The 20,485-nt window shown below is 43.4% G+C and overlaps 1 protein-coding gene across 2 annotated transcripts; it reads left to right on the top strand.

Annotated features, from left to right (window-relative positions):
• Window positions 1-362: 362 nt before the first annotated feature.
• Window positions 363-18,511, top strand: LOC130131014 (E3 ubiquitin/ISG15 ligase TRIM25-like). 2 transcript variants are annotated; one of them, XM_056300871.1, is made up of 8 exons: window positions 363-376; window positions 9,938-10,287; window positions 11,156-11,530; window positions 11,768-11,863; window positions 13,915-14,148; window positions 16,765-16,924; window positions 17,048-17,107; window positions 17,527-18,511. In XM_056300871.1, exons 2-8 carry the CDS (start codon window positions 10,054-10,056, stop codon window positions 18,048-18,050), a joined length of 1,683 nt encoding a protein of 560 aa, XP_056156846.1. In that variant the 5' UTR covers window positions 363-376; window positions 9,938-10,053; the 3' UTR covers window positions 18,051-18,511. The 2 variants fall into 2 exon arrangements, with proteins under 2 accessions (XP_056156846.1, XP_056156847.1); XM_056300872.1 differs by having other exon boundaries at window positions 17,048-17,105; window positions 17,584-17,775.
• Window positions 18,512-20,485: the final 1,974 nt, after the last annotated feature.

Genomic DNA, 20,485 nt, shown 5'->3' with positions numbered 1-20,485 from the left:
CAATCTGTGTTGTTATATATGCCTTTGTTAGGAACTGCGTTACCCAGGATCCTAGATGTTATGTTGCAGGCTAGTGACGTGCTGAGGTCAGAGGTCGGGACGTACGACAGGGAGTCTGGTTTATGGGATAAATAAAAGCTTCGTCGTGAATTTGGAAAAGGTCTCGGTCCATTCATTTAAAACAACAAACAAAACATGGTACCAGGAGGGAAACTACAGTGAGGTGTAAATTGTGACGAGCGACATGGATTCCTTAAAACCACAGCAGTATTTGAAACTGACCGGGAATGTCGACAGCAAATGGCGGACCTTCAAGCAACAGTTTCAACTGTACCTTGTGGCCATGGGACTGGAAACAAAGCCGGATACTAGGAAGGTAATAATAATAATAATAAATTAAACTTGTACAGCGCTTTTCTAATACTCACAGCCACTTTACAATAAACAAGACGACAGATAAACCTAACGCAGACATGCAGGGGTGGATGGGAAGGGGGGCTACGAGAGGGAGAAGCGGCAGCCACACAAGACGCCAGCAGTACTCTCCCACTTGGACAGATATAAAAGGGAAAGAAAAACAAACATCATAAATCACAGATGAAGTCTGAAGAGGTTAGTCCCGACCAATGACCTGAATGTGGGCAGACCGCGGCAGTGTCCGTTGCGCTTGGGGGGGGGGGGGGCTCAAGTAGCGTTACTGCTAACAATAGCAGGCCCACAAGGCACTGAAGTGTACAATACTTTCGTGTATGAAAATGAAGATGACAAAGAGAAACACGATAAAGTGTTCGATAAATTTGAGGCTCACTGCTGTCCTAAGAAAAATGAAACATGCGAGAGGTATGTATTTCGTTAACGTCTGCAGCAACAACATGAGCCTTTTGGTAGCTTTCTGACTGACCTGAAGCTAAAAGCACCGTCATGCAACGTTGCTACACTGAAAGACTCCACGATCCGGGACCAGCTAGTTTTTGGAGTGGAGGGTAAAAAGGTCAGAGAAAGGCTACTGAGGGGAACGGAGCTAACGCTAGAGGGAGCTATTAAGATATGCCAGGCGAATGCGCTGTCCCATGTGCATGTGAGGAAGTTCAGCGAGATGGCGGCGGGCACGGTGACCGTGAGTGACTGCGTGGCTGTTGGTGCGGTCTCAAGCCAAGGAAGAAGACGCCCACTGACCCGGCCTGCACAGCGGACAGACGACGGGGTGTTCAGCTGCAAACGCTGCGGTTCACAGCACAAGCCAAGACAGTGGCCAGCCTTTGCTAAGCAATGCTCTTAACTGCCAGGGAAAGCATAATTTTGCTTGGCAGTGCTTCTCAAAAAGAAAAGAGGGGAATAAAGGAAACTCTGTAAACATTGTGGATGACACTGATCTAAGTGAGACATTTTTTGTTGGCATAGTGAACTGTGAAAATTAGCCAGAGAAAGAAATTAATGCTGTGAGAGAAGACAAATGGATAGCACGTCTGTAAATCAACGGGACTTTAGTCACAATGAAACTGGACACTGGTGCAAAAGCAAACCTGATCAGCAAGTCTGACATAAAAGAAATGAAAGATAGGCCCAAAATACAGAGAAAAGCACCTACAATGAAAGACTACAATGGACAGAGAATCGAGTGTTTAGGCACATGCAAGCTGAAAGTAATGGTGAAAAATAAAACGCCACCTACTCTTCTCTGTTGTTTCTGAAGGACTTGAGTTACTATTGGGCGATAAAGCCTGTGAAGATTTGGGGCTGGTGAGAAGAGTGTACTGCATCAACACAGCCTTGAGCACACCAAGTGACTCTGTTGACTCCAATATACAGAACTTTGCAGATGTTTTCAAAGGTTTTGGTGTATTGCCATTCACATACAAAATCCAGCTGAAAGAAAATGCACAGCCAGTCGTGTATGCTGCTTGAAGAGTTCCAACACCACTAAGAGACTGCCTAAAAAAAAGAGTTGGACAGGATGACAGTGCTTGGTGTGATAAAGAAGGCTGAGGAACCAATAGATTGGGTCAACTCCATGGTGTGCGCAAAAAAAAAAGAATGGTGACCTCAGACTATGTATGGACCCGAAAGATATAAATGAAAACATCTTCTTTGAGAGAGTAGCTAGACAAAGGTGCCACAGCTACTTGGATGACCAGAAGAGGGCCAATGACAAGGATAAGAATGTGCAAAAAATAAAGGCTCTTGAAAGGCTCTTGCAGATGAGCTGGATGAACTTAAAAAGAAGAGGTCCAGAGTACAGAACGACATCGGTGCACTGCAGAAGTCGGCTGATGAGTATACCAACAAAGCTGAATCCACTGGTAATCTGATTTATCACAAAATCTGACAATTTTCGCCGCACTGTCAAAGAAAAGAAGCCATCTCTTTAAGACCTTGAAAAGCAAATTGATGAGAAGCTTGCTGAGATGAAGTATTAACGTGCCATGCGACTGTTGCCGTAAATTTTAATACAAGGACACAAACTACAAAGACTTGTTCCACATTGAGTTCCAGACGTCACATATGTCAGAGTGAAACGTATTTTAAGTTAGTAGTCTTGATCCCAGTTATTTTGTTATTTATTTAGTGTGAGTTTTATTACTTGTGTTTATATTTGCTGTGAAACTGTTTGCAATTTATTTCACACTATTGAGTTTTTGGGAGAATTGTTTTATTTCATTTTAGATATAAGTATTATGTATTTATTTTGTTAAAAGTGAATACAAGGAAATACTCTGCAAAGATTTGTTTTAGAGAGACACCACACGTTTGAAACGCAAACCTAAATTTACTTGGTGCTACAATAAATAATTATCAGTGAACAATTAAGTCTTTTTTTTTCTTTTTGGTCATGGAAACTCAGTTAAAGGTTGTGGAGAAGTCATGGAAAAGTCATTGAAAATCATTGGTGAAAGATTGCATGAACCCTGTTTGTTGTTGTTGGTTGTTGAGTTATCCCTACTTGGTTAATAAATACTCTGATTTATTTTAGGCAGCTTGGTTTCACTTGCTAGGGTACTGTATGTTGACATTGCATACACATGACATTGGGAAGAAATATAGGCCTGTTTCTGTTCTTACGGGGTGGGTGGGTTTTGAGGGGGAGAGGGTGGGTAGCAGACAGGGCAGTTCTTTTATTTGAACTTGACCCACCAAAATTCTTGTACTTATTGTTTTTGTTTTTTTTTCATTTCTGCTTTTTTTATTCAGTCTACAGCCAAACCATGTTTTCGGTTATCATGCTATAATTCTAGCTGCTGTGATCTACCAACTGTATCCATAACAACCACATGTGCGCAGCCATAACATTTACGTTTTTAAGCTGGGACAGTAACGGACTTAACCAACCGACCAAGTGACGTAAAATCCTCTGTTTCCTCAGAAGGCATAAAATTGATGGGGTTTATCTACAAGAGTCTCACCTAAATGTCATAGAGCATTGCAAATGGGGGAAACAGTGGCAAGGCCAAATATTTTATTCCTCTTTTACTTCTCTTGCAAGGGGGTGGCTATTCTGATAAGGAAAGGGGTTCCCGTCCAAGCAGAACAGGTAGAGAAAGATAGGGAGGGCAGATATATTTTAGTCAGGGGGTATATTGGAGATCAGTTGATCAGTATGCTTAACATCTATGGCCCAAACCAAGATGACCCTAAGTTCTATGTGAATCTCTTCCTTAAATTATCATGCACCCCCTCGGAGTTTATAATTAGTGGCGATCTCAATCTGGTAATAGACCCCATTATGGACAGGTCCTCCTCCACTCCTAGACCTTTAACTTCAGCAGCTAAAGCCCTTAAAAATAACTTTTAGACCTATCTTTACTCGATATTTGGTGGAAAGGACATACATTTCAATGTGAATATAGCTTGTCCTTGCATATGCACAACAACTAATCTAGGATTGATACCTTCTGTATTCACACAGCAGAAATCCACCTTGTCTCATCCTGTGAATATTTAGCCAAGACACACTCAGACCATGCACCCCTTTTGCTTCAAATGGCTATTAAGGGCCCCCATACAAACTCCAAACGCTGGAGATTCCCCAACCACCTCATCAATCAGAGGGCCTTTATCAAAATAATTAATGAACTCCTGGACTGGTACTTAATGTCAAAAAAAAGTTCTGCTTCTCCATCTATCGTTTCGGAGGCCCTCAAAGCTTTTATAAGAGGTACCATAATTAGTTACTGTTCCTGGAAAACCCCTCAGTATCAATTCAATCTAAACTCGTTAGAGAGGGACATCAATGAACTTGAAAGCAACACTTTTGGTCACAATCACAGGCAATTTTAGATCAGTTGATTATCAAAAAGGTGGAATACAACACTATTACTACATGGGAGGCGGAGAAAGTGATGGCTCGGTTGAAACAACACTATTATGAACAAGGTGATAAAGCAGGGAAATTGTTAGCATGGCAGATAAGAAGGGAGGAAGTGACTAGATGTATTCCTGCCATTAAGCGGCATGATGGCGGGGAGTTGGTCTGCAACCCAACGCTCATAAATCAAAATTTTTTAGACTTCTACAAATCTCTTTACTCCTTGCAGGGTGAGAAGACACAGGACATGTCTGAATTTCTAGACAATCTCGATATCCCTAAGCTATTAGAAACAGTGAAAGGAGATCTCGATCGTGAGATAACCAAACAAGAGGTATTAGACGCTATGGCACAATTGCCCTCGGGTAAAGCTCCAGGGCTTGATGGATTCTCAATATATTTCTTCCCAACATTTGCCAATAAATGAATAGACCCTCTTCTAGACACGCTAAGTCATTCCGTAGTAAATAACTGGTTACCTGAATCCCTGGAGCAGGCCCTTCTTATAGTTTTACCAAAACCAGGGAAGGACCCTAATCTGTGCAAATCATGTAGGCCAATCTCACTTTTTTCATCTGAATATAAAATATTAACCAAAATTATAACCACTCGGTTTGTGAGAGTAATTCCTGCACTCATCAGTACAGACCAGACTGGATTCATACAGAATCGTTCCTTAACAGACAATGTAAGGAGATTCCTTAACATACTGCACTGCGCCAAATCCATGGAAAAACCGATCATAGCTGTCTCACTAGATGCAGAGGAGGCTTTTGATCGTGTAGAGTGGCGCTTTCTCTTCGCGGTCCTTCGCAGAATGAATTTCGGCCCATATATACTAAGGTTGATACACATGCTGTATCTTAACCCTTCTGCCAGAATACAGAACAATGCTGTTATATCGCCACCTTTTTCCCTATCACGCGACACCAGACAGGGTTGCCCCCTCTCCCCCCTACTCTTCTTATTCATTTTTACAATTATTATTGTAACTATTAATTGCTTTTTTCTTACTTTACTATTATTATTTAATTCATTTACCTATGTGTGTGTGTGTGTGTGTGTGTGTGTGTATGTATGTATGTATGTATGTGTGAATGTATGTATGTTTATTATTATTATTGTTTTTTTTAAAATTTCTTTTCTTTTTGACTCCATTACCTCTATTATGGCCCTTGTCTGGTGGAAGGGGTGGGGGTGGGGGGGGGCTGGTCTTGGGATATTATTACCTTATCATGTTGAATCTTTTTTTCTCGTATCCTTGATAATTCAACTTTATGTTTTCTACTGTAAACTACTCTGTATATGAGAAAACCAATAAAAATAAACTGTTAAACATTTTTTTTTTAAAACTTTGCATTTGTAAGTATATACAAGGTAATTCATGCCTTCATAATACTAATTCCAGTACAATTCTAAGTTTGTAAGAAACAACACAAGACTTAGTGTGTTTTCCTTTTCTGTATTTTTATCATCCTGCAGTTTTCACTCCATGTCATTGTGAAGGAGTAACTAGTAAATGTTTCTGCACCTATGACGACGACTCTTTCTTCATTTTGAATGGAGTTTAGCGTCGTGTTTAGTCTGTGGTTTTAACGACCTTTTGAGAACACTGAAGTGAAAAGAAAGAAGAGATCAGTATTTGCAAAGTATCAAAATGGCTTCCAAAAGTGTAAAATCATCAACCGCAAGTGTAAGATCATCAGCCTCTTCATCCAGTACAGTAGGACGTGCCCGGGCTAAGGCCGAGGTAGTGGGATAAGAGCAGCATATGCATCACAGCAGCTGAAGCTAGAGTCGGCTAATAAGGATTTGGAGGCAAGTGCTAGTGACGCTGAAAAAAAGAATATATGCTGAAGCACAGTTCGAAAAAACAAATAAACGCAGAGCTAGAAGTGCTACAGCTACAATGTGAGGCAGAAGCAACAGCAGTGGAAGCACAAGTTTTGGAAATGGCAGAAGGTTCGCAAGTTATAGATGAAGCTGCAGCAACTGAGTCTGAAAATAAAGTTGAACGTACAAGTGAATATGTCCGTTCACAAAATGCCCTGAAACAATGTGCTCACTCCACACTCACCTGTTGCGGGCCCATCCAGTATGGAAATGGACAAGAGCTTCATAACAAAGCAGTCACATGCAGAAGACATCATGCAACCATCATTAGGTAACATTAAAACTGAATTTAAACCAGCCGATGATGTATACTTGCCTTCACCAGCAAAAAAAAACCAAGTCAAGACAGAAATCCAATGGCCAGAATCCAATTCCAACAAGAACAGTCAACCATACTTACCTCAACACATGAACAAAAACTTTCCACCATACACTCCTGAACGAATGAAGGTTCACGCTCAGCCCAATATCCCCAAACAAGCTTCTCTAGCCACCCCAACACCTGTAGCGGAACCCTTGGCACAGTACTTAGCCAGACGAGATCTCGCAACCTCAGGCCTGTACCAATTTGATGACAAGCCTGAAAACTACTCCGCATGGTATGCCTCATTCACCAATACAGTCAGTGGCATTCATTTGAGTGCAGCCCAGCAGCTCGACCTCATGATAAAGTGGCTTGGCAAGGAGTCATGTGAATACGTAAAATGCATATGCTCAGTGTATGTTGGCAATCCCACTGAGGAGCCACACAAAGCTTGGGAATGTCTCCACGAGTGTTACGCCGCCCCAGAGATTATGGAGAAGTCACTTTTTCAGCGGTTGGAGAGTTTCCCAAAGCTCACCACCAGAGACCATGTCAAGCTTCGCGAGCTCGGTGACTTGCTGACTGAAATCCTTGGTGCCAAGGAAGATGGCTATCTCGTGTGTCTGTCGTATTTGGACATCTCACGAGGCATCTCGCCAATCTCAGAAAAATGACTTTTTGGACTTCAGGGGAAATGGTTGTCCACTGGCTTGAGATACAAAGAAGAGAAAAATAGTCGGTACTTCTGCAGATTCGTGTTTTATGAAGCCAAAAAATGGAATAATCCCTGCTTCATGCACCAAGGGAGCACTGCAACCTCTACCAAACTGGAGAGACACACCTTGAAGAAAGCAATTGGAGCTGTTGCATACCTGAAGACAGTCCAAAAAGATGGAAAACTGAAGTTGGATTTGTCATGGGTAACGCGAGGCTAACACCCAATCTGAACCTACCATCCCATGATTGGAATTGTGCGTGGCTGTCTTAGCCATCGAGATGGTGGATCTCATCTGAGATGAACTAGATGTCAAGCTCGATGCTATAAACTTCTATAGCGACAGTAAGGTAATCCTTGGTTACGTCCATCATGCGACCAAGAGATTCTACATCTTTGTCCACAACAGGGTCCAATGTATATGCCAGTCATCAAAACCAGAGCAATGGCATTATGTTCACTCCGAGGAAAATTCTGCTGACCATGCATCAAGGTCCCTACCTGCATCTTGCCTGGCGCAGACCAGCTGGTTCTCTGGACCATCTTTCCTGATATCACCACCCACTGAAAAAGCACAAATAAGTGAAAAATTCAACCTAATAGACCCGGAAAACAACATGGAAATCAGACCAGAGGTAAAGACTTACAATACTTAACTGAGTGAGGAGATACTCACCCCAGACCACTTCCAACACTTTCCCAGTCTCCCTCTCTCCTCAGAGGCATTGCCTTCCTCATCCACATCACCAGATCCAACAAACAGACGAACAAAGACAGTAAGTGCAAAGGGTGGCACAGGTGTAAATGTCCTTGCACCCTAGAGGAACTGGACCAAGCAATGCATGTTGTCCTTCAAGCATCACCAAGGTCAGCCTTCACAAAGGAACTTGTAGCTCTCCAAGCGCAAAAACCGATTCCCAAAAAAAGCTCAGCCCGGTCATCGAGGAAAACTTGATCTGTGTCGGAGGCCGGCTACAACACTCCAACATGGAGACTGGTGAAAGGCATTCTATAATTTTGCGTAAAGACAGCCATGTATCCCTATTGCTGACACGCCACCATCACGAACAAGTGAAGCACCAAGGTCGTCACATTACAGAGGGAGCAGTAAGGGCAGCAGGACTATGGGTCTTGGGTGGCAAAAGACTCATAAACTTAGTGCTCCACATCTGTGTGACATGCAGGAAGCTCAGAGGGAAGGTCCACGAACAAAACATGGCGGACTTAACCTTCCGAACGCCTTCAGGTGTGTCCTCCATTTACATATGTGGGACTAGATGTCTTTGGTCCTTGGTCAGTTGCAGCTAAACGGACCCGAGGAGGACAGGCAGGAGGCAAGAGATGGGCCATCATGTTCATTTGTAAGAGTTCAAGAGCAGTTCATGTTGAGCTGATAAGAGTCCATGGACCCATCGAGCTGCATAAATGCACTGAGGCGTTTCTTCGTCATTAGAGGACCGGTTAAGCATTTGAGGTCCGACTGTGGAACTAACTTCACCCGCGCAAGCAAGGAACTCGGGATGGGCAGAAGCTTGCTGGACCCAATTATTCAAGGCTATCTTTGTGAGCAGGGATGTGTCTGGGAGTTCAACTCCCCACACACTTCCCATGGGGGGGGGGGGGGGGGCTCTTGGGAGAGAATGATAGGCACTGCGAGAATAATCTTAGATTATATGTTACTCCAACCAAACACTCCCCTCACCCTTGGAGTGCTCTCTACATTAATGGCGGAAGTCACTGTCATTATGAATGCTTGACCACTTGTACCAGTATCCAACAACACGGACAACCCCCTGATACTCTCTCCATCAATGCTCCTCACGCAATAGACTGGAGTCCCACCACCCCCTGGTGACTTCTCGGAGAAGGATCTGTACACGAAACAGTGGAGACAAGTCCAAGCATTACATTAAATGGATGTTATTTATCGACTCACAGCTTTTTTGTTGTTATTCAAATCAGTAGAATCTGTTTTAGACAGACGGGAAGCTTAAAAAAGGGGTGTGTAGACATCCAAATGGAAGATTGTGTGTGATTCATATTTAATAGCTAGACGCTGAACAATAACATCCACATCAGAACAGGACAAACCTCGATGGATCAGATGAGGTTTTAAAAGACTTCACCCTGCTATTAGTTACCCCCTTCTCTCTCCTTCTCTCTGAAATCCCTTTTAGGTTCAGATGTAGAATTTACTGGATTCAAGTGATGATTGTGTGTTTTAGAGAAATGTTTATGATGTATGACTTCAACACTATACAAGTCAGACTCCTGCTTATTGATGATTTCTCTGTAATGTTAAATAAACTGATGTTTTGTTCCTGATAATCTTTAAATAAAACCTATGTTTTATGCAGTGTGTGTGTGTCTATGTGACAGAGAGAAAGAGAGAGACAGACAGAAGTGGCTGTGGCTCAACTTTGTGCATCCCTGTACATGTTTTGCAGGTGAACATGTGTTTAAGTTTGTATTAGTGGCTTCACTGATGTGTTAATATGTCCCAGTAACAGCAACATGTCTGTCATGTTTCCAGTACTGTGGACTGTACTTCCTTATTAAATGTACTTTAATTTTATATGCTTACACCAGTATACACGTTGAATTAGAAAAGTTGTGTTCAAAGAAAAAAAATTTTTTGTGTCAAGAATGTGTATATAAACATTTTGTTTGGTGATGGACTTTTTAACTCTGTCCCCTGCTTGCCTCTGTTCTCCCTGTAAAGCTCCTCCCTCTGGACAGAACAAGGAAGTCCCTCCCATTCAGCTGCCAACGTCTTTTCAGAGAAAACGAAACTGTTGTCTGCTCTTTTCTGTCAGTGTGAGAGAGGCTGTCAGTAAAATGGCTGAGCAGCAGGAGCAGGGATTGTTGCTGGACAGAGATCAGTTGTGTTGTTCAGTGTGTCTGGACCTCTTCAACCAGCCAGTCACTCTTCTCTGTGGACACAGTTACTGTAAAGACTGTATAGAGAGCCACTGGGACACGGATGAGGAGAAGGGAGTGTGCAGCTGTCCTCAGTGCAGACAGATCTTCAGCCCGAGGCCTGCCCTTGTGAAGAACAACGTGCTGGCTCAGGTGAGACCGATAGGAAGAGAAAAGTCATTTATAAGAGGCAGACATGGCAGTTATTGTGCTGCTGGCAAAAGAAATACTTGTAGCCATACGATAAGCGGTTAAGATAATGGATGGATGGATATTTTAGTAATTTATATCTTCAATTCATTGAAATGTAATATTATTACAGAGGTGTTGGACTAGCTTTTGGTTTTGTTATCCCAGGAGTACCCAAATGACGCTTTAGATCCTTGGGCTATTCTGTTGATTTCATTCCTCTTTCAACTCATTTTTACTTATATTTTGAATATATGGGGGCCCAGTGGTTAGCACTGTTGCCTCACGGCAAGAAGGTCCTGGGTTCAAACCCCAGGCTGTCCCAGGTCCGGTCTGTGTGGAGTTTGCATGTTTTCTCAGTGTCTGTGTGGGTTTCCTCTGGGTGCGCCAGTTTTCTCCCACCATCAAAAAGACATGCCTGTTAGGGTTAATACTCCTGTCTGTGCCCCTGACCAAGGTGATGGAAAAAAGAACTGGAGTTGGTCCTCGGTGCTGCAGCTGCCCACTGCTCCTATACAATAGGATGGTTTAAATACAGAGAACAAACTCATAATGTGAAATAAAGTGGCTTTCGTTTTTCATTTTTGTATTTGTTCTCTATGCTATTTTACTCCTTATATTACTGTTTTCCCATGCCTTATTTATTACCGAAATGTTTCTTTGTTTTGTTCCTCACTTGATTCTAACTTAACAACATTATCATTGTAGTGATGTTGATCATGACATTTTCTTTGTTATCATTATTATAATTATAAGTAGTGATCATAGTAGTAGTACATTTTATCATGACCACAGCAGATAATTCCTTTAAAACAGGATATTAATATTTCAGATTGTGGAGAATCTGAAGACAACAGGGAACCAGCAGGCCTCTCCCTCTGCAGATGTGTCCTACGCTGGCCCCACAGATGTGGCCTGTGATTTCTGCACAGGGACTCGACTCCGCAAAGCACTTAAGACCTGTTCAACGTGCTTGGCCTCCCTCTGCTCCACTCACCTCCAGCCTCACTACACTGTTCCTGTGCTGAAGAAGCACAAGCTGGTCTCTGCCACGGCCCAACTGCAGGAGAAGATGTGCTCCAGTCATGACAAGCTGATGGAGGTGTGCTGTCGTACAGACCAGCAGTGTATCTGCTATCTGTGCACCATGGATGAACATAAAGGCCACGATACAGTGTCGGCTGCAGCAGAAAGGGCTGAGAAACAGGTAGGACCCCCACAACTTGTTGATCACCAGCAAACAAGAGGCAGTCCTGTGAGGTTACATGAAGAATAGGCTTGGTTTGTATATGTGAAACCTTCAGTTTCTTAACACAGAATATTCAGCACATCTAAAAGCCGAGGCTGCCTGTGTTGTCTTAAAAACTACTGATTGACACCGAAATGCTTACCTCTTCCTTCCCCCCTTTGCACAGCTGCAATATTTTGGTACATTTTCTTCCAGAAACAGCTGGATGTTAGTCGTCAGAAAGCCCAGCAGAGAATCCAGGAGAGAGAGAAGGAGATTGAGAAGCTGAGACAGGCTGTGGAGGATCTGAAGGTGAAGAAAATGGAATATTGTTTGTCTGGTAAACTGACGAATGACCATGTTGGCCTCTCTCCTAACAACGGTTGGCAGAGATGATGGAACAAATACAGGTGCATCTCAAAAAATTAGAATATTGTGGAAAAGTTAAATTTTTTCCGTAATTTAATTCAAAAAGTGAAAATTTCATATATTCTAGATTCATTACACATAAAGTGAAATATGTCAGGCCTTTTTTGTTTTAATCTTGATGATTACGGCTTACAGCTCATGAAAATCAAAAATCCAGTATCTCAAAATAGTAGAACATTACATAAGACCAATCAAAAAAGGATTTATAATACAGAAATGTCGACCTTCTGAAAAGTATGTTCATTCATGCACTCAATACTTAATTGCGCCTCCTTTTGCTGCATTACTGCAATTACTGCATCAATGCGGCGTGGCGTGGAGGCAATCAGCCTGTGGCACTGCTGAGGTGTTATGGAAGCCCAGGTTGCTTTGATAGCGGCCTTCAGCTCGTCTGCATTGTTGGGTCTGGTGTCTCTCATCTTCCTCTTGACAATACCCCATAAGCCACAGAGGGTCATTGCTGAAAGGACTGGCTGTTCGCAGAGTTCTGTATCAAAGCATATCCATGGAAAGTTGACTGGAAGGGAAAAGTGTGTTAGGAAAAGGTGCACAAGCCACAGGGATGACCGCAGCCTTGAGAGGATTGTAAAGCAAGGCCGATTCAAGAACTTGGGGGAGCTTCACAAGGAGTGGACTGACGCTGGAGTCAGTACATCAAGAGCCACCACGCACAGACGTGCCCAGGAACTGGGCTACAAGTATCACATTCCTAGTTGTGTCAAGCCACTCCTGAACCAGAGACAATGTCAGAAGTGTCTTACCTGGGCTAAGGAGAAAAAGAACTGGACCATTGGTCAGTGGTCTAAAGTCCTCTTTTCAGATGAAAGTAAATGTTGCATTTCATTTGGAAACCAAAGTCCCAGGGTCTGGAGGAAGAGTGGAGAGGCACAGAATCCAAGTTGCTTGAAGTCCAGTGTGAAGTTTCCACAGTTGGTGATGATTTGGGGTGCGATGTTGTCTGCTGGTGTTAGTCCACTGTGTTTCATCAAGCTCAGAGTCAATGCAGCGGTCTACCAGGAGATTTTAGAGTACTTCATGCTTCTGTCTGCTGACAAGCTTTATGGAGATGCTGATTTCATTTTCCAGCAGGACTTAGCACCTGCCTACAGTGCCAAAACTACCATGGTATTACTGTGCTTGATTGGCCGGCCAACTCACCTGACCTGAACCTATTGTCAAGAGGAAGATGAGAGACACCAGACCCAACAATGCAGACGAGCTGTAGGCTGCTATCAAAGCAACCTGGGCTTCCATAACACCTCAGCAGTGCCACAGGCTGACTGCCTCCATGCCATCCCGCACTGATGCAGTAATTCATGCAAAAAGAGAGCCGACCAAGTATTGAGTGCATGAATGAACATACTTTTCAGAAGGTCGACATTTCTGTATTATAAATCCTTTTTTTGATTGGTCTTATGTAATATTCTAATATTGTGAGATACTGGATTTTTTATTTTCCTGAGCTATAAGCCGTAATCATCAAGATTAAAACAAAAAGGCTTGACATATTTCACTTTATGTGTAATGAATCTAGAAGATATTAAAGTTTAACTTGTTGAGTTAAAATTACAGAAAATAATGAGTTTTTCCACAATATTCTAATTTTTTGAGATGCACCTGTATATTCTGTTGTATGAAGAGAGTCCCTATTTGAACAAAATGTTTACACAAGGTGTTTTGCCACGTTTTCACCCCATATCACCCTTTTTGTTTTATTGTCTTATTGTGATTGAGTTTATTTGGTAAGAGATTGGCAACGATCAATTTAAATGAGGTGTGATACAAATACAGTTTAAAATGTATCAGAGGCAGAAGAAAGGACTGGAATAGAAGTTCATATTAGTCACGTGCACATTTAAGATCCATCTGGCCCTTCTTCTTAAATGAAATGCAGGTTCTTTACCAGGCAGGTGTTTGTATCTTTCTACTGACAGAGCTCTGCACAGACCGCATTGGAGGACAGTGAGAGGATCTTCACTGAGCTGATGGCCTCTATTGAGAGGAGGCGCAGTGAGGTGAAGGAGCTCATCAGAGCCCAGGAGAAGACTGCAGTCAGTCAGGCTGAAGAGCTTCTTCTGCAACTGGAGGAGGAGATAGAAAAGTGGAGGAGGAGCGATTCTGAGCTGGAGCAGCTGTCACACACTGACGACCACATCTATTTCATTCAGGTGCCACAGATTCTCCTTTTCAGGGTGGTGGAAACCGAGCGCCACTCGAACAAGCCAATCTTAAAATGTATGCAGAGGCATTTCCAGGATTTGAGGACATTCGGGGCTCATCCCGGACTTCTGTAGGGGGTTCCGGGGGGATCCTCCCCCGTAAAAATGTTTTGATAAACAAGCTTTGTTTTGATGCTTTTTTATGCACTCTGGCACCTTATTTACATTCAAAGTACATGTTTTAATCAGTGAAAAATTGAAATGTGTACCTCAAAAACTGTTGTTTACTCCCCAGATTAATTATGAATTAAGATGTTAAAGACAGAAGTCCCCGGTGGTGTAGCGGTCTAAGCATCAACTGTGTCGATGCAGTTGCCCACTGGGGACCGGGGGTCACGCCCCGGTCTTGTCAGATCCGACTATGGCCGGACTCGATGAAGCAGCAATAATTGGCAACACTGTCTTCAGGAGGGGGGGCGAAGTCAGCTTGTGTTCGTCATATGAATGCGTCTGTGTGTGTGTCGGAGAAAGCAGTGGTTCGGCCTGGATTCGCCTCATCATGAAAGTGGCGAGGCGTCTCCTTTGAGACTGCCGGCCGGAGAGATGCAGTTGGCGAACGCACGCAGTACGAGGGTGGGGGTTCGAACTAAAATAGGGATCGACTGGCCACTAAATTGGAGAAAAGGAAAAATCAGAAATAAAAGATGTTAAAGATATTAGTAGTTGTCAGTAATTAGTATTAGTTTTGAGTAGAAGTAGAATACTTCACAACTGCTATCATTAAACATTTGTTGTCATGCTACCAGACTAGAGAAAAAAGTTAAATGTATTTATTTTAACATTAGTTTATTGGGATATTAAAATGTCTTCCCCACCCCTTCCCGCACACACACACAATTTTCAGATACAGTTCATGCAGTGTAGTGCTGCACTTTTTAACTCTCAATCATCTGCTGCTCCCTCTTCTCTCTCGCCATCACCTGCTGCTCCCTCTCTTCTCTCTCTCCATCATCTGCTGCTCCCTCTCTTCTGCTCACATCTGCTGCTCCCTCTCTTCTGCTCACATCTGCTGCTCCCTCTCTTCTCTCTCGCCATCATCTGCTGCTCCCTCTCTTCTCTCCATCATCTGCTGCTCCCTCTCTTCTGCTCACATCTGCTGCTCCCTCTCTTCTCTCCATCATCTGCTGCTCCCTCTCTTCTGCTCACATCTGCTGCTCCCTCTCTTCTCTCTCGCCATCATCTGCTGATCCCTCTCTTCTCATCACCATCTGCTGCTCTCCTGTCTCCATCATCTGCTGCTGCCTCTCTGTCCTCTCTATGCCTGTTGCGTCATATCATAAATCAACAGGCAATTTCAACCATTATTAAAAAAGGTACTACATAGGCTAAATTCTTACCCTTCCTTCTCTTTTGGAAAAATCCAAAAAGGTTGAGTTGTTTTGTTCCTGCATGCTCTGCCATTTCTCCTCCACTCGTCTCTTCCTGCTTTAACTTGGGTCACGTCACTCAGCGCTATCACACACGCGCGCGCGCGCGCGCACACACACACACACACACACACACACAGAGGGAGTTAGTATAGAGACCTGCTTTTTTTTAACAGGCTGTTATGTTACTGTAATGTTATGGTTTATAATGCATGTGGTGCTTCTTGTGTTGTAATTTGTTGTTGTTTTGTTTTATTCATTGAGGGGCGCTGTTGGTGCATTTTGTTTTAAGTGGTTGTGGGTTGAAAGAAAGGGAGAAAAAACCCCCGGAGAAGTGTAGTATTGCCTTAGATAGTTATGATTGCCAAGCATGGAAGCTGAACAAGTTCATAAAGGAATTTAAACATTACATTGCTGACTTGGCATTAGATTGAATGATTTTACAGTTACGAAGACTGTCGGACATCCACACGTTAGTTTTTTTTTGTCGGGCTTCATACAGAATTACATTTGAAATTATATTCGGGGCTACACTCAAAACGTTCGGGGCTTAAGCCCCGGCAAAATGACCTGGCGAGGCCGATGTTTGTCTGGGACATTTTTCTTTCATGAAATAATAGTGATTCTTGGTGTAAATGTACCTCTTCTTTTGTTTCTTGTTGGTCTGTGGAGAGTGTCAGGAAAGATGGGAAAGGATTTGTAGTAAAGGTGATGAGCCTCAATCTGTACTTGGTGGCCCAGTCAGCTCACTGACCCACACAGCCAGATGGAGCGGGTTTTGTGAAAGACCTGTGTTGTGTTGCTAAGGGACCGCTCGAAGACACGCGTCTGTTAGCATGCGCTTCTTTCCTTGAACAACCCACGTCACACTCGTTCTCCCCTCTTACAGTCGCTTACATCCTATCTTGTCCTCTATCTCCCCCTACTGTCCTCCAACTGCATCAACTCAAGACATCACAGCCTGTTAGATGAGGCGTTGTGTGTTGCAGACACAGAATTTTAACTTAAACCTTATTTTACAGGAAAACATGAAACAGGGCAGTTCTCCAGACAGAAAAGATTGTCACTCAGAGGAACTGGCTTCAATTAAATTGGTTTTGATCGTTTTATCAATGCTTTGGGATTTGTTCTTTTTTGTCCCTCTCTGACTTTCTCCATCTTTCTTTCTCTTTCTCCGTCTCTCTTTCTCTCACCCCAGAAATTCAAGTCTCTCTCCCTCCCGGCTGGTTCTCTGGAATCACAGAGCATTGTTGTCCATCCTCCGCGTTTCTTCAGAGATGTGACTGATGCTGTGTCTGACCTCAGAGACAAACTAGATGATATCATGAAGGACACATGGCCTAGGATTTCATCTACAGGTAGCTGAAAGGAATATCCAGTGTCGAGAAAAACACACAGAAACACACAGAAAATCCTCCCTATACACTTGCAGTCCCATTTAGTTTATAAACGTGTTGTATTTGTTGTACTTTTCATTGCAGTGTCTGCTGTAGATGTCTTACTGTCACCAGAACCAAAGACCAGAGAAGACTGTTTACCGTGTAAGCAAAATACTGGAACATACAAATACAACCAGGGGCGCAACGAGGGGGGGGGGGGTGCAGAGGGTGCAGTGCACACAGGCGCTGTGTCAGCGGGGGCGCCAAAAGACCACATGCAACTATATATATATATATATATATATATATATATATAAAATAATTAAAAATATAGCATGTAAGTATATATTCTAATCCAAAATTCTCATCTAAGTAATAATATTTATAAATATTAAACTTTTAAAAAACAAATAGGCCTAGAACCAGAAATTGTTTACTGTACACTGTACTTTTGGCGTCCCCGCTGATGCGGCGCCTGTGTGCATTGCACCCTCTGCACCCCCCCCCCTCGTTGCACCCCTGAATACAACAATTATAAAGTAAATGACACTAGGTTGACATTAATACTTCGTTTCTATCAGATTGTCGTCCTCTCACGCTGGATGTGAACTCTGCCCATCAAAATCTCTCCCTGTCAGAGGAGAACAGGAAGGTGACGTTGACATGGGAAGACTCGAATTATCCTCTTCATACAGACAGGTTTACTGACTATTGCCAAGTGCTGTGCCAGGAGGGCTTATCTGGACGTTGTTATTGGGAGGTGACATTAAGTGGTGGGGTTGATATAGCAGTGTCATACAAAGACATCAAGAGATCATCACATGTCTCAATGTTTGGTTTTAATGACAAGTCCTGGAGTTTAAGGTGCTCTGAGTGTCGTTACAGGCTCATACACAATGGTGTAGAAACAGAGGTGTCAGGTCCTTCCACCTCCAGAGTAGGAGTGTTCCTGGATCACAAGGCAGGTGTTTTGTCTTTCTACAGCATCTCGGACACAACAACCCTCCTCCACAAAGTCAACACCTCTTTCACTCAGCCTCTCTATCCTGGACTTCGGCTGTGGTATAATACAAGAGACGTTGCAGAGGTGATGAAGTTATGGTAGGGAAGATCTTGATTATGTGTCATGATTTGTTCTGCGTTTGAAATATATGATTGGAAAAAGTTCAGGAGTTGAAAGGGCAGAGCTGTCCTCAGAGGAAGACGTGTTTGGTGGACGGGTTTCTTTCACCAGTTTCATTTCTTTGTCTCTTTCAAAAGAATGTCAGTTCTTATCCAGGGGTACAACGTGGGTGCTAAAAAGCAGCAACTGATGGATGTAGTTTGATCAAATTGAGAGTGAAGGGAGGTTCATTCAGCACCCTTATACACAGATTGATAAATAAAGCCAGTTTTAAAGACCTTTTTTAGTCTTAGTAAAAGATGTTTGTTGTTATGGAGAGCAAGGTGAAGGAAATCAAACTACTGATGATCAATATTGTAACTTCTTCATCGTGTACCACATTTTGTACCCAGGAAGGTGTTTTCATTATTGTCAGATAACAGTTTGAAAATAAAGATTTATAAAAGGAGTATACATTTAATGAATGTTATTTTTTGACTCACAGCTTGTTTGTGGTTATTCAAATCAGTAGAACCTGTTTTAGACAGACAGGGAGCTAAATACAATCATTCAGACAGCAGACCAGACATTTTAATAGAGGTTTAACAAACATTATATGGAATTCAAATGATGGGTCTTACAGTATCATTTTTATGGGTACCGGCACACACTGGCATTGAGGGAAATGAAATGGCAGATAAGATTGCAAAGAAAGCTACAAAACATAATCGCATTGACTTGGTAGTTACTTTAAGCAATACAGAAATAAAGAGCGTTATTAGGCACAGATTGAAGGAAAGGTGGGGCAGCATGGTGGCACAGTGGTTAGCGCAGTCGCCTCACAACAAGACGGTCCTGGGTTCGAGCCCAGGTGGGTCGTCCCAGGTCGTCCTCTGTGTGGAGTTTGCATGTTCTCCCCGTGTCTGTGTGGGTTTCTTCCGGGGACTCCGGTTTCCTCCCACAGTCCAACGACATGTAGGTCAGGTGAATCGGCCGTACTAAATTGTCCCTAGGTATGAATGTGTGTGTGTGTATGGCTCTGTGATGGCCTGGCGGTCTGTCCAGGGTGTCTCCCCGCCTGCCGCCCAATGACTGCTGGGATAAGCTCCAGCATCCCCGCCACCCTGAGAAAGGATAGGCGGTTCAGATAATGGATGGATGGATGGATGAAGGAAAGGTGGCAAAAGGAAGGGAGGCAGAGAGGGACGATGGTTTTACAGAGTTCAAAGGAAAGTGGGAGAAATGAGGTGTGCAGGAAGGAACAGGAGAGATGAGACAATAATTTCAAGACACAGATTTGGACATACTGGACTAAACAGTACACTTTTCAAAATAGGCAAACACAATACAGGCAGATGTGACTACTGTAGGCAAGAAGAAACAATAGGGCATGTTTTGATATATTGTCAGAAATAGGAGGCAGAAAGAAGGCGTCTGACTCAAAATCTCAGGAAAATAAAAGTACAATTTGAGAATTCAACTAAGTGTTATAAAATATTGTTTCAGTTTCTTAGAGTAACTAATTTAATTAAGAAAATACAACTTGAGTGAGCAAGTGAATGAGTTATCGGGGCATCACATTGCTCAGCCTCCCTGGGAAAGTCTACTCTAGGGTGCTGGAAAGGAGGCTCTGAACGATTGTCGAACCTCGGATACAGGAGGAACAATGTGGATTCCGTCCTGGCCGTGGAACAATGAATCAACTCGTTACCCTTACGGAAGTGCTGGGGGGGGGGGGGCATGGGAGTTTGACCAGCCAGCCTACATGTGTTTTGTGGACTGGGGAGTATGGGATACCGGGGCAGTTGTTACAAGCCATCCGGTCCTTGTGTAACCAAAGTGAGAGCTGTGTCCGCATTCTCGGCACAAAGTCAAACATATTTTCGGTGGGTGTCGGACTCCGCCAAGGTTGTCCCTTGTCTCCGATTCTGTTTGTGATATTCATGGACCGGATCTCAAGGCGCAGCCAAGGTGAGGAGTGTGTCCGTTTTGGGAACCTCAGAATTGCATCTCTGCTCTTCGCAGATAATGTGGTTTTGTTGGCTTCATCACCACGCGACCTCCAGCGCGCACTGGGGCGGTTTGTAGCTGAGTGTGAAATGGCCGGGGTGAGAGTCAGCACCTCCATGTCTGAGGCCATGGTTCTCTACCGGAAACGGTGGATTGCTCCCTCCGGGTTGCGATGAGTTGTTGCCTCAAGTGAAGGAGTTCAAGTATCTCGGGGTCTTGCTCACGAATGAGGGTAGGATGGAGCGGGAGATTGACAGGCGGATTGGTGGTAATGCGGACGTGTTAACGGACCGTTGTGGTGAAGAGGGAGCTGAGCCGGAAGACAAAGCTCTCAATTTACCAGTCAATCTTCGTTCCAGCCCTCACCTATGGTCATGAGCTTTGGGTGGTGACCGAAAGGGTGAGATCGCGGATACAAGCGGCTGAAA

The sequence above is a fragment of the Lampris incognitus genome, chromosome 20, assembly GCF_029633865.1.
Source record: "Lampris incognitus isolate fLamInc1 chromosome 20, fLamInc1.hap2, whole genome shotgun sequence".
Lineage (NCBI taxonomy): Eukaryota > Metazoa > Chordata > Actinopteri > Lampriformes > Lampridae > Lampris > Lampris incognitus.
This window is presented reverse-complemented; position numbering and strand designations above follow the sequence as displayed.

What these genes read in the sequence shown, in the direction of transcription:
- LOC130131014 (XM_056300871.1), top strand. Translation starts at nt 10,054, where the DNA reads ATGGCTGAGCAGCAGGAGCAGGGATTGTTGCTGGACAGAGATCAGTTG. An exon ending in AGAACAACGTGCTGGCTCAG is followed by an intron (nt 10,288 to 11,155) that starts GTGAGACCGATA and finishes TTAATATTTCAG; the next exon opens with ATTGTGGAGAATCTGAAGAC. An exon ending in CAGAGAAGACTGTTTACCGT is followed by an intron (nt 17,108 to 17,526) that starts GTAAGCAAAATA and finishes CGTTTCTATCAG; the next exon opens with ATTGTCGTCCTCTCACGCTG.